The following is a 12,364-nucleotide window of genomic DNA, read 5'->3' as shown; positions in this document are numbered from 1 at the left end:
CTGACCCAAACAAAGACATTTTTTATATGCATTTACTTTATGAATGAATGAATAACAACACCCCAGCATAACAAACAAAGTGGCTATTGGGTGACAAATAAAGATGAATTTTTCTTTAAGAGATTAGGAAAACAATAATTTTAAACCATATTTATTAGCTGTCTGACATATTTCAACGCCTGGTCTAGACAATGTTGGTTTGTTTGTGTTTGTTTTTTTAAACGATAGCATTAATAACACTAGAGTAAACTGATTTATTAATCATCAGGCTATTGGATGTCAAACATTTCGTAATTTCTAATTTCTGATTCGTAGACTTAGTGGAAACCTGCTACATTTTTCCATTAGCATTAGCAGCAAGGGATCTTTAATATCCACTTCTCTCAGACAGGACAGCACATACCATGGCCTTTGATATATCAGTCATGGGTCTAGACAAAGAGAGGAAATATATTGCAGAGGTGTCAGAAGTGGGGTGGCAGTTGCTGTTTCAGTATTTTGGCAAAAAACTATTTAAGAGCAGCAATTTGGGGGACACCTCTACCCCTTCAAATTCATTGCACCCTTGCACTAACACTAGTCATAACATACAGCAGCAAGAGATCTTTAATATACATTTACCAGGACAGGTCTGCACATACCAATGATTTTGATACGCGAATGAGGAATGGAATGTACAATGTAGCTCGGTGGTAGAGTACTAGCTTTAGGCAAAAAGGGTTGAAAGATTGATTGTCTTCAGTGGACTTTGGGTTTTTCCCCCATCCCAATCATTGTCTTACAGGTGGTCTATAAAAGACTGTTTGTACTGTCCTATCTGTGGGAAAGTACATATAAAAGATCCCTTGCTACGTTATTGTAAGGAGTATCCTATGTGGCAGCAGGTTTCCTCTCTTTCTCTCTAGGCCAAATGTCAAAATAACCACATTAAGACACCAAATAACCATTGTTTTGAGGTGTCGTTAAACAGATATTCCATTCCTTGATATACAAAGTATGATGCATAAGCTAAAACAAAATTACTCTGCAGTATGCTGTAAATAAAAGATTTAATTCACTACTCACCGTAACAATTTCAAGCATCTCTCCTCTTGAAATGTATCCATTCCCATCTAGATCGTACATACTAAAAGCCCACTTTAATTTCTGTTCAAGCTTTCCTCTCGATGTGACACTAAGAGCACAGATAAATTCTCTAAAATCGATGGTGCCATCACCGTTTGTGTCAAACGTACGAAACACATGCTCTGCGAATTTGGAAGCGTCACCATATGGGAAAAAGTTTCCGTATATTTTTTTGAACTCTTCCACAGAAAGGTGGCCACTGGGGCAGTCCTTCAGGAAACCCTTGTACCACTCCTGGAGCTCCTCCTCGTTGAACTGTGTGTTGGCCCGCAGGTCCTCCAGCATCTCCGGCTTCAGCTTGCTGCCACCCTTCCCCATCTCACGTGCAGGATGTGTCACTCAATCTGAAACAATAGAACACACAGATTAGAGTTACGTGTGTCACTTAGACATATAAATATACTGAGTGTAACCCTTCCCCTTCTCACGTGCAGGAAGTGTCACTAAATCTGAAACCAAACAATTATATATTGAGCGTCACCCTTCTCACGTTCAGGATGTGTCACTCAATCTGAAACAACACAACATAGTTTAGTTACGTGTGTCACTCTATCACAAACAACATACCACAGATATGTAAATACACTGAGCATCACCCTTCCCCATCTCATGTGCCACTTAATCTGAAACAACACAACACAGACATTAGAGTTATGTGTGTCACTCAGTCTGAAACAGGACAGAATAGAGTTATGTGTCACTCAGTCTGAAACAACAGAACACAGACTAGTTACATGTATGTGTGTCACTCAGTCTGAAAGGGGACCCACAGATTAAAGTCACTCAGTCTGAAAAACGGAGAATATATGTTAAAAATTATTTGTAAATGCATTGAGCATCACCCTTCCACATCTTACATGCAGGATTTGTCACTCCATGTTAAAGAGAACACAGATTACAGTTATATGTTATGGACTCAATCAGAAATAAGTCGAATTCATCTGCAGGGCTCGAACTTAACGGCGGCACCAACGGCAATTGCCGTCGTTGAGATATAAATTGCAATCAGTAGAGAGCATCACCGATGGCACTTTTGTGCCGTCGGTAAGTCTCCTCAACAATGGCAAAATGTATACACCTGGTGTACATTATCTGCCAATATTTAACATTTAAAAGATTTTACATATGACAAGATAGCCTTTCTGTCAGATTTATGTGCTGCAAATGTCACTTTTAAACAAATTGCCACAAGCAGGCTCAAAATTGCTGTCGGTGGACTCTTTCACCCATTGCAATTCTTTTCAAAATTGCTGTGGTAGACAAATTTTTAAGTTCGAGCTCTGTTATGTACATACACTGAGCATCACTCATCCCCATCTCACACCTTTGTGACACTTTTTCCCCCATCTCATATGGTAATATAATGCAGTTATATATCAAAATATTAATACAGCTGACTGAATAAAGTGTTTTTAGGACAATACTTTGTTTGGCCATTCAGCATGTCAACTGCATTCAATGTTTAAACAAAGCAGAACATTTATTACATTCACATCACTCTCTCACAAGCAGAATATGTTTCTTAATGCGAAACAGAACATCCATTACATACATATGGCAAGACACTAATTGCTTCATATGTGTCATCCCTCTACCTGCATGCAGCATGATATACAGTCTAAAACAAGGAAGGTGGCTTTTACTTTTTAATGTAGATGAATGCAGAGGGTTATTCTAGGTGCAGACTAGCTCTCAATCTGACACAAGACAGAATGTTTATTATGTGTGATTAAGATCAGCATATAAAGGGTTAATTAACAACAGACCTCTCCATTTAAGGAGAGCTATTACTTTCCATAACATCCCTGAAACTAGTTCAAGGAGTGTAAATTTTAAGTCTACTTTGCTTGTGGATTTTTTTTAAATAGTTTTACAAAAGAATTAAATATCAAGGCTCAATATGGTAATATCTTAAATGGCTTCAAATGTCCCATATCATTTGCAGAATGACCCTTTCAATCAACAATAAAATTAGTGGTTTTACTATCTACAATAATGTAGGAATATCTCAATTTCATCACTATGTTTTATTAAATCTATATTTACAAAGTCTTGATATCTTCTGGGGGGGTTTATTCTCATCTTCTGAAATGCACACTTTTGATACATATTTTGAAAAGGTAAAATTCTGTGAAATTGCTTGCTTTGTATTTATCTAATTGTTTTATTTATAACTTGAAATAAATATGGAAACTTGTACGAAAATAAGAACACAGCTACATGTACCTGTAAATTATTTAGACTTTAAAATATTTTGTTTAAAATTTACATTGATATGAAACCATATCTTTTAATGGAACACCGACTGTAAGTATAATCAAAACTGATCGGTTGGTTCCAACTGATTGTACAACCAATTCCCATCACATTATATATTTATGAAGACCAATGATAGAAAATATTGTGTTGAGAATGAACATCGATATTCGTCTTCTTTGCATTTTTATTCCGCTTTTGAGTTGTGGGAAAACAGTATCATTCCCTTGGTTTTTGTACACACCAGTATATAGTAAATGTTCTGGCTTATTTCAGGACTACCAAATAATTACTGTGGCCATGCCCAACTACTAGTGAAAAACCAAAACAAGTACCAGTGGAAATAAACAACAAAGGCAATTAACAGACTATTAATTAAATTTTGGACACACACACACACAATATACAAACACTACACTTGTAAATATAATAGATACTCATGAATGTAAGTTACCAGAATGCAAATTTATCTAGTTGACATCAATTTTACAATTCCCAAATTCTCATTCAGATAGCGGATTCCATTCAGATTGCCATCCACCACATAGAGGGGGGTCCTGTGGTGGATAGAGATGCCGCCCCACACCATGACGCTGCCACCACCGAACCGGTGACGTTGTCTAACGTTAACGTCAGCGAAGCGCTCCCCAGGACGTCTGTAGACACGAACCCGACCGTCGTTGAACTGGAGACTAAACCTGGACTCATCAATGAACATCACTCGACCCCACTGAACATGTTGCCACCGCAGATGAAGCGTGCACCAGTGATGTCTGGCCGTTCTGTGACATGGTAGGAGTGGTGGTCGAACAGCCTGGCGACGGCAGCGTAGATTATTGGCTCTCAGACGATTGCGTATGGTTTGATCAGACACTCGAGTTCCAGTCGCAGTCCGCAGATTGTCACGTAATCGGCGTGCAGTGGTTGTGCGTTGACGTAGAGCCATATTGGTCATGTAGCGGTCCTCTCTATTTGTAGTGCTTCGGGGTCTTCCTGAACGTGGACGATTTCGAACAGAATTCGTTGCTTGGTACCGTTGCCACAGTCGGCCAACGACACTCTGACTGACACCAAGTCTCAGAGCAACATTTCTTTGCGTATTGCCATCCTGAAGCCAAGCAATAGCCCTTCCTCGATCTTCGATAGTCAGTTGAAGTCGTACCATTGTCGAATTTGGAGTGTGCACCGTACACTAACGCAAGCTCCAATTATACGGAAATTCAGCATTGGGAACATGGAATACACGTGCAAAGCGTGCAAATGAAGCGCTTTGTGAAAAAGCAAGTTATGGGCACTTAGCAGACCTTTCGCTTTCGCCCTAATTTACGTGCAAATGTAAGCATGTTTTCGCCATTAGAACTAGTCGACAGTGTCAATGACAGTGGATTTTAATTCATTTATGGGTTGCTTAGACCCACTTTCGTCAAAATGGAACAATACCATGCGTGACATTATGGTCTAGCTAATATAATTGACATTCAGAAAATAATGTCGAAAATATCGCCTGACCCTTAAATTCTTTTGAGTAGTATATAAATACCACAGCTGACAGTCCAGTCTTATTCTTGTGTCCTTTTATCCATCATAATTAATAATGTAGGACACTACTGCACTTAATAATACAGAAGGATTTAACTGTTATGTGTAGTCATAATCCACTGGTATCGGGATTAGTGCATTGACCATGTGAAAATTGCAAAATGAAGCATTAAGCAGCTACCAGAGCATGTACACAGTTTTACAGACTATATATGTACATCTCAAGGCTTATAATATAATGAATGACTAGGCCAATGGATGAAATGAACTAAATAATCAGTGCAGTCTATTTGACAATGCAATTTCAGTTAACAAGAAATAAATGGGTGCTATGCATATAATTATATAACAAAAGCCAACCGTGTGATCATTTAAAGGTGTTAACTTTGACACCAAACCTGGATTGCAATATGTAACTCAACAACTTACATGTACATAGCTGAACATGTAATACCATTATCATAGGTTGTGGTACGTCTTATTATGTCTGTTGGAAAGGACATATAAAAGACCGTATTGCAGTTACTTGTTCACAAAAGTACATGACATGTAGCTAAATTGCCAAATGCAAAAGTTGAATTAGGCAAATTTATATATTTTATTATTAAATCACAAAAAAGATAATTTCTAATATCAAATAATTATAATTCTTAAAATGTTTACAATTCTGTAAAAAGCATTAATATATTTTGTTTGTCAACTCAAAACTTTAATTTGGCTATCAATTTTCTTACCAATTTCACCAAATTGCTCTTAATTTTTGGGGTCTAGCTTTATTAAAACCTGAGTAGCAATACTGTAGTAATGTTGGGGGGTTTTCTTATTCTTTACAAACCAAACAGCCACAGATTTAATACTTTGTTATGGAAACATCATGCAAACATTCCATCTCCATTCATGTTTCAACAACACCTCAGTTTATCATAAAACCTACATGTACAATCATATAATTTCAATTGAAATTCATCATATTTATACAATAAACAACTCTTACTTTGAAATAATAATATTTACAGTTCTAACTTTAATATTGTGACTGTATACAACCAGTAAAATGACAAGCCAAGGCTGCCTAACAACTGTGAGTTACCTTGTTTTATTTATGGAAAATGGATCCATAACCACGGAATAACAATAATCTCAGTTCCAATCAATATACAGCACTGTCAAATAACACATCACACCCAGCACTGTATGGGGATATTTCAAAACTCATTTATAATGAAAACATGACAAATACTAAAGCTAAAGCATCAAAATGTCTGACACATTTCCAACTAAATAAAATGTCATGCCAAGTAGAATATATTTAATACAGAATGATCAAGTGAAACTAAAACATTAAAAGGCATTGTACATTTGTATACATAATTATAACCAAGTATAAAATTAAAACATAAATGTGGCACCATATGATGTAAGTTTAAAACTGACTCTTTTTATTAAAAAGTTTTAACCAAATGTGACCCATCTGCCCTGACTCTGAGATCAGAACTCACACTACTACTAGTACTAGATTAAGTGTAGAGTTGAGTGGTACACAGTATATATACCATTCAGTACCGAGTCAATACTGATTTATAGTACCAAGCAAGTCACAAAATACTGAAATGTCAGTATTGATAATTAAAACATATTCCCACCATTATGTGTAACACTATAAACAAAGTATGTGATGACATTACACCAACCCAAACAAGCTGACAATAAGAGTATGTGGACATATTCCCAACAAATTTACTGAAAAATATGTACATGTATGTTAGCTGAACAGCTTTTAAAGCCCACAGAGATACAGTATGATGGAATGAGCCAAACTTCATTTATAGAACAGCACGAACAGCCTTCAGTGTTAATTTCCCCTAAAAGCACCAACAGGAACTCCTTTGTGGACGAAATTTAATTAAGAAAATCTGACATGTCAAAGTTTCATATGAACAACATGGTGATTAAAAAATATATATAATTATGTTGGTATTCTCTAAAGAAACCTAACCCTAACCATAAACCAGGAGAAAGCCATGCAGGACATAGGATTTCAAACTTCATAGGAAACACTTTTTTGATTCCGTGCCTTGTGATCATGGGAACCCATCGGAAACTGTTTATATTATTTTTGTTGAATAGTAAAAAAGTAAAGTTTGTTTAAACTAGAGCACATTGATTTTTTATCTTATCATCGGCTATTGGACGTCAAACATATGGTCATTCTGACACTGTTTTTTAGAGGAAACCTGCTGTCGCCACATAGGCTACTCTTTTACGACAGGAAGCAAGGGATCTTTTATATGCGCTTCCCACAGGCAGGATAGCACAAACCATGGCCTTTGTTGCACCAGTTATGGATCACTGGTTGGTGCAAGTGGGTTGAATAGTTGTACTCGATATAATAATCATGAGAAACGAAATTCCGGTTCCATGATTTTACCGACATGGTACCGGAAACAATTGTTACCATGAAATCTGCCATGTGCGTGGAATTTTTATGAAACATCGCATGGGTTCTAAGGCCAGCATTAGTTTATAGCCAGATATAGCAAAAATATTGATCGATATCAGTATAGGTGTCAACACCAAATACTTGACCAATACTGAGGTACATCAACCCAAAAATACAGATACCAAAACTGAAATTTCAATACTGCCCATCTCTAATTAAGTACACATGTAAGTACTGTTTGTAGCCATTGGTATTTTAAAATCTGTCATACGATAACTTGAACATCCAGTGAATAAATTTACACAAGAAGTGAACACATATATATTCAAAATTTGTTACAAAAAAGCACTTGAAATTAGATCAATGTTCCAAACCTTGCAATTTAAGAAGAGTTATCATTTTTTGCTCCTCATCAAAACTTTCCACCATACTAATATCATCACTAACCCTGAATATACTGAATGCTGCAATGACCGGAAGTCTTCCCCAGCTGTTTATATAAGCAGACGTCGGAAAAAAATATAATATGTACAAGTCACAACTGTTGGTGTACGTAAATAGGCGACGTCCGGTTTTAGGTAACTATATAACACTATCACTAACAGTGTCAACGCAAAGGAATTACGTATCGTTGGCTAGTGAACGCAATGCAGCAGACAAACGTTGATAAACAATAAGCATGTACCTGTAAATGATTACGTTTCAAGAAATAACCTTACAACAGAACAATAATACGTCAATATGTCAGAACCTCGATTCTGTGACAACAAAATGCACTTCCGTTCCCTTCAGGTCCACTGGTTCTCTTAGCGCAAAGTTAATCAATATGGTAAAGCGGAAATATTTGTGGTAACCAGCGTAGTTACCATTGCACAGTGATATCCTAACAACATATTCTAATCGAGTGTATAATGTTTATGTGATTGATATTGATTATGGATCCTTTTCAGGCTTAAACTTGTTATTCTGACAAATAAAATTGCCTTTAATCATCACATATTAATATTACTAGCAATATCATGTATTGAATATTATACTATATATTTTTATTGTATGTTAAATTTTATTATTTGTTTTGTGTTTTTTTATGTTTGTCTAGTTAAAATTTTGACAAAATAAAAAGCAATTTTCCAAATAACAATAAAATGTTACTATTATGTTTAAATTAAAGTATTCTCTATTCGTGCATAGCACAAATAACATAAATTCATAGTAAGTTTCATTCTTTTCAAGTATTTATTGGAAAAGTAAAATCACTAGTACCTAATTGTGATCATGGCATTGTAAACTGAATGGGTAGTATATGTTGCTTTGAATAATAGTGATAGTGGGGGGATACCAGTATATAAGTTATTTTAATGCCCGTATATGATACATTTAAATGATTGATTAATGCCTGACTACCGGATATATGAGACAAGTGTTCTAAATTATTTAGATAAAACCTTTTAAAAATTGTTTCCACCGAAATAATTAAATTATTTAGAAGAATACATAAATTACAGAAAAAAGTGTATATTATTACAAACCAATAATTTATGATACACTGATATTCTGTTTCCAAAACTGGCTAAATAAAAGAGTTGATTCCAAAACATATTCTTGTGTATTATTATACTGACTATGAATAGATGCTTATATACTCTTCAAAAAAAGTAGGGGAATTCTAATAAGAACCGGCCTCGGTGGCGTCGTGGCAGGCCATCGGTCTACAGGCTGGTAGGTACTGGGTTCGGATCCCAGTCGAGGCATGGAATTTTTAATCCAGATACCGACTCCAAACCCTGAGTGAGTGCTCCGCAAGGCTCAATGGGTAGGTGTAAACCACTTGCACCGACCAGTGATCCATAACTGGTTCAACAAAGGCCATGGTTTGTGCTATCCTGCCTGTGGGAAGCGCAAATAAAAGATCCCTTGCTGCCTGTCGTAAAAGAGTAGCCTATGTGGCGACAGCGGGTTTCCTCTAAAAAATCTGTGTGGTCCTTAACCATATGTCTGATGCCATATAACCGTAAATAAAATGTGTTGAGTGCGTCGTTAAATAAAACACTTCTTTCTAATAAGAATTTACAATTGCCAAAATTGTAAGGTATATTAGCTGTGGGGAATGGTTATATGATAATAGTGAATTAATTTGGCAAACATTACAACTAGTAGTTCAATATTACAGTAGGTTTTATGACCATCAAAGATCTTGAAGGACGATTGGGATCAGAAGTGAAATTTGTATCAGTAAATCGCAAATTCAAACAATAAAAATGACTAAAACAAAATAATAGCAACTGTATGATCAATAGAATGAAAAAGATTGACAGAAATAATGTCAAAATCGAGAATGACACCCCACGCACGTGTATGGGACAACTGCGTGATGCATGTGCAAACTATGGAATGTGTTTTGGTGCGTTGATAAACAGGCCTGAACGTTCTTTACTAGGATGTCTGTGGTCAAAACATATGTTCGGTCTAATAGTTGATATTAACATTAATATTTCAGGTTCCCCTACTTTTTTTGAAGAGTATATATTTGAAACATATAAATTTACATGTAACTAATAACTTACAAATATTCATAAGTGTCAAATGATGTCAGCGACTAGAGGGGTGGGGGCCACTTGGTATATATTAATTCACTTTTTAACTGGTGGGGTCCAATGTACAATTTTCAGATTTGGGTAGGCTCCTGCTCCATTATCCCACTTCACTTCTAAGATCCATGATATTGTATAAACAGTAAATGTTGATAATGCAAAACAAGAGAACAATATTTTATTGCTAATAAACATTTGTGTTTAATCCTTTGTCAATGAAATTCATAGCAATTTGAACACTAAAATAGTAAAACAGAAGTAAAATGTATATGTATTTGATTGTTGCAGAGAACATGTTTACCTTCTAAATGTATTGAATGTGAAACAAAAATGTATGTATGTATTTTCATATGTCATGCTATTAACTTTAACAAGAAAGCTAGACTTTCATAATTTTACTGTAATTAAAACATAATTATCTTATAATATTTATTTGCTTTATAAACTCTGATACACCCATGTTAGACTTTTGATTGATTATACTGATTGTCGTAGTATAGATCTGTATGTTCATTTTGGAAAATGAAGATTTCTATTTATTTTTAGATAAAAATAGTCTGGCTCAACATTTTTTATGAGGTCAAATGTGGAGATATATAAAGTTACATTAGTGTATGCATGTTCTTTCTGAAATTTATGATAGGTGTTTATTTATTATTTTATTATACACTACACTTAAAATTCAATATGACAAACATGTGTTAAGCACCCACTTAAAAGGAGAGTTAAAGGTGATCTTTTACAACAGTTGGCTGCTTATAATACAGGTTATAGTTTGTACTGTATTATAATTAGATTATTTTCTCTTGGTTTTAAATGCTGCTCACCTGTTTTTATGTTTAGTTTTCTTCTGACGATGTCAGGACAAAACATTGAGACTTTTACCTGTTGGTTTTAAACATATACTTATTTTTATAGATTAGATTATTTAGAAGGATATAAAGGAGGCCTTTTAACACAGATGATTCTTTAACATATATTTTATAATAAAGCAGGTTTAAAGGTATACCAACTTTTCCAAGCAGTTTTTTTTAAAAATGAAGAAAAAATTTATTTTAAAAATATACAACAAACACAGCCCGTTGAGGCTGTTTAACCATTTCTCAGTGCTGTACTTGAATTGTAGACATAAACAGCTTCAAGCACAATAAATATCCAGCACACAGTGAAAGAACGTGAGTGATATATGCACACTGACGTGGAGTACATGATATAGTGTAGTGAAAACCACATGTGCTGTGGCTGTACTTGTGAACCATTATTATAATTAACAACCTCACTTACAACATAAATAACACCAAATGCAACACCTGAAGCTCTGGGTGGGTTTTTTGTAATATTTTTTCTTCATTCTAGCTTTAGCTACCTGAATTTTAAAACAATTATTTTTGTTTCTAAAATAGTCTCCTAGCTTCTAAAAGTGATGTTTTTTTGGTGTCAGATAAGTGATCTCTAAAATAGGTTATTTCTAAAAGAGTTACATGAATTCTTAAATAGATAGTTTCTACAATATTTTTTTTAAATTAATAATACCGGTAATTAATAATAATAAACAGTTACTTGATTTCTTACATAGTCACACACAGGGGCAGGACATAGCCCAGTGGTAAAGTGCTCACTTGATGCACGGTCAGTTTGGGATCGATCCCTGTCTATTTCTCGTTTCAGCTAGTGTACCATGACTGGTATATCAAAGGCCATGGTATGTGCTATCCTGCATATAAAATATCCATTGCTACTAATGGAAACAAAAGTAGCAGTTTTCCTCTCTAATTAAGATTATGTGTCAAAATTACCAAATGTTTGACATCCAATAGCTGATGATTAATAAATCAATGTGCTCTAGTGATCTCGTTAAACAAAACAAACTTTTTTTTCTACTCTTCCTTAACCATGTGTTCAAATTACCATATGTTAAGACACTAAATATTCATAGTTTAAAATATATCATGGTATGGTATTTAAACTGATATTTATTCTTTTTGTTTTCTTTTTAAAATAGTTACTTCATTAATTAAGTTAGTAGTACATTGTTTATAAAAGAGTTACCGTACCTTGTAAAATATCCGCTTGTGGCAGACGCATGGCCTCTTCTTCAGCTAAGGACAATGCAGGCTTAGTAAAGCAGTAGGTAACTAAACACAATGCACATAAGCCAGAGCTCCAGGCAGTGCCATCAGTCATAAGGTGACAGTTATTGGCCTATTTCTGGGCCAATTTCAGGACACTGTGCTGACAGTTTGACATAGCAAATAAGTAGGTACACCAATGTTACAGCACTGGAATAAAAACTGGGGACATTAGGAGATATATCCCTGTTTTACAGTTTGACACAGTAGATAAGTAGGTACACCAATGTTACAGCACTGGAATAAAGACTGGGGACATTAGGAGAGATATCCCTGTTTTACAG

At 35.1% G+C, this 12,364-nt stretch overlaps 1 protein-coding gene across 6 annotated transcripts in view; it reads right to left on the bottom strand.

Moving 5' to 3' along the window:
* LOC121375234 (neurocalcin homolog) overlaps positions 1–12,364 on the bottom strand; it is a 97,938-nt gene that overhangs the window by 20,638 nt on the left and 64,936 nt on the right. For 2 of the 6 annotated variants that reach the window (XM_041502561.1, XM_041502562.1), the window contains exon 2: positions 1,066–1,469. In XM_041502561.1, the coding sequence (XP_041358495.1) occupies positions 1,066–1,443 (378 nt within the window). In that variant the 5' untranslated portion in view covers positions 1,444–1,469. Of the gene's footprint in view, positions 1–1,065; positions 1,470–8,045; positions 8,189–12,005; positions 12,077–12,364 lie in introns of those variants that run through there. The other 4 variants (XM_041502558.1, XM_041502559.1, XM_041502556.1 and 1 more) reach the window with 4 other exon arrangements.

The sequence above is a fragment of the Gigantopelta aegis genome, chromosome 6, assembly GCF_016097555.1.
Source record: "Gigantopelta aegis isolate Gae_Host chromosome 6, Gae_host_genome, whole genome shotgun sequence".
In the NCBI taxonomy this organism is placed as follows: domain Eukaryota; kingdom Metazoa; phylum Mollusca; class Gastropoda; order Neomphalida; family Peltospiridae; genus Gigantopelta; species Gigantopelta aegis.
This window is presented reverse-complemented; position numbering and strand designations above follow the sequence as displayed.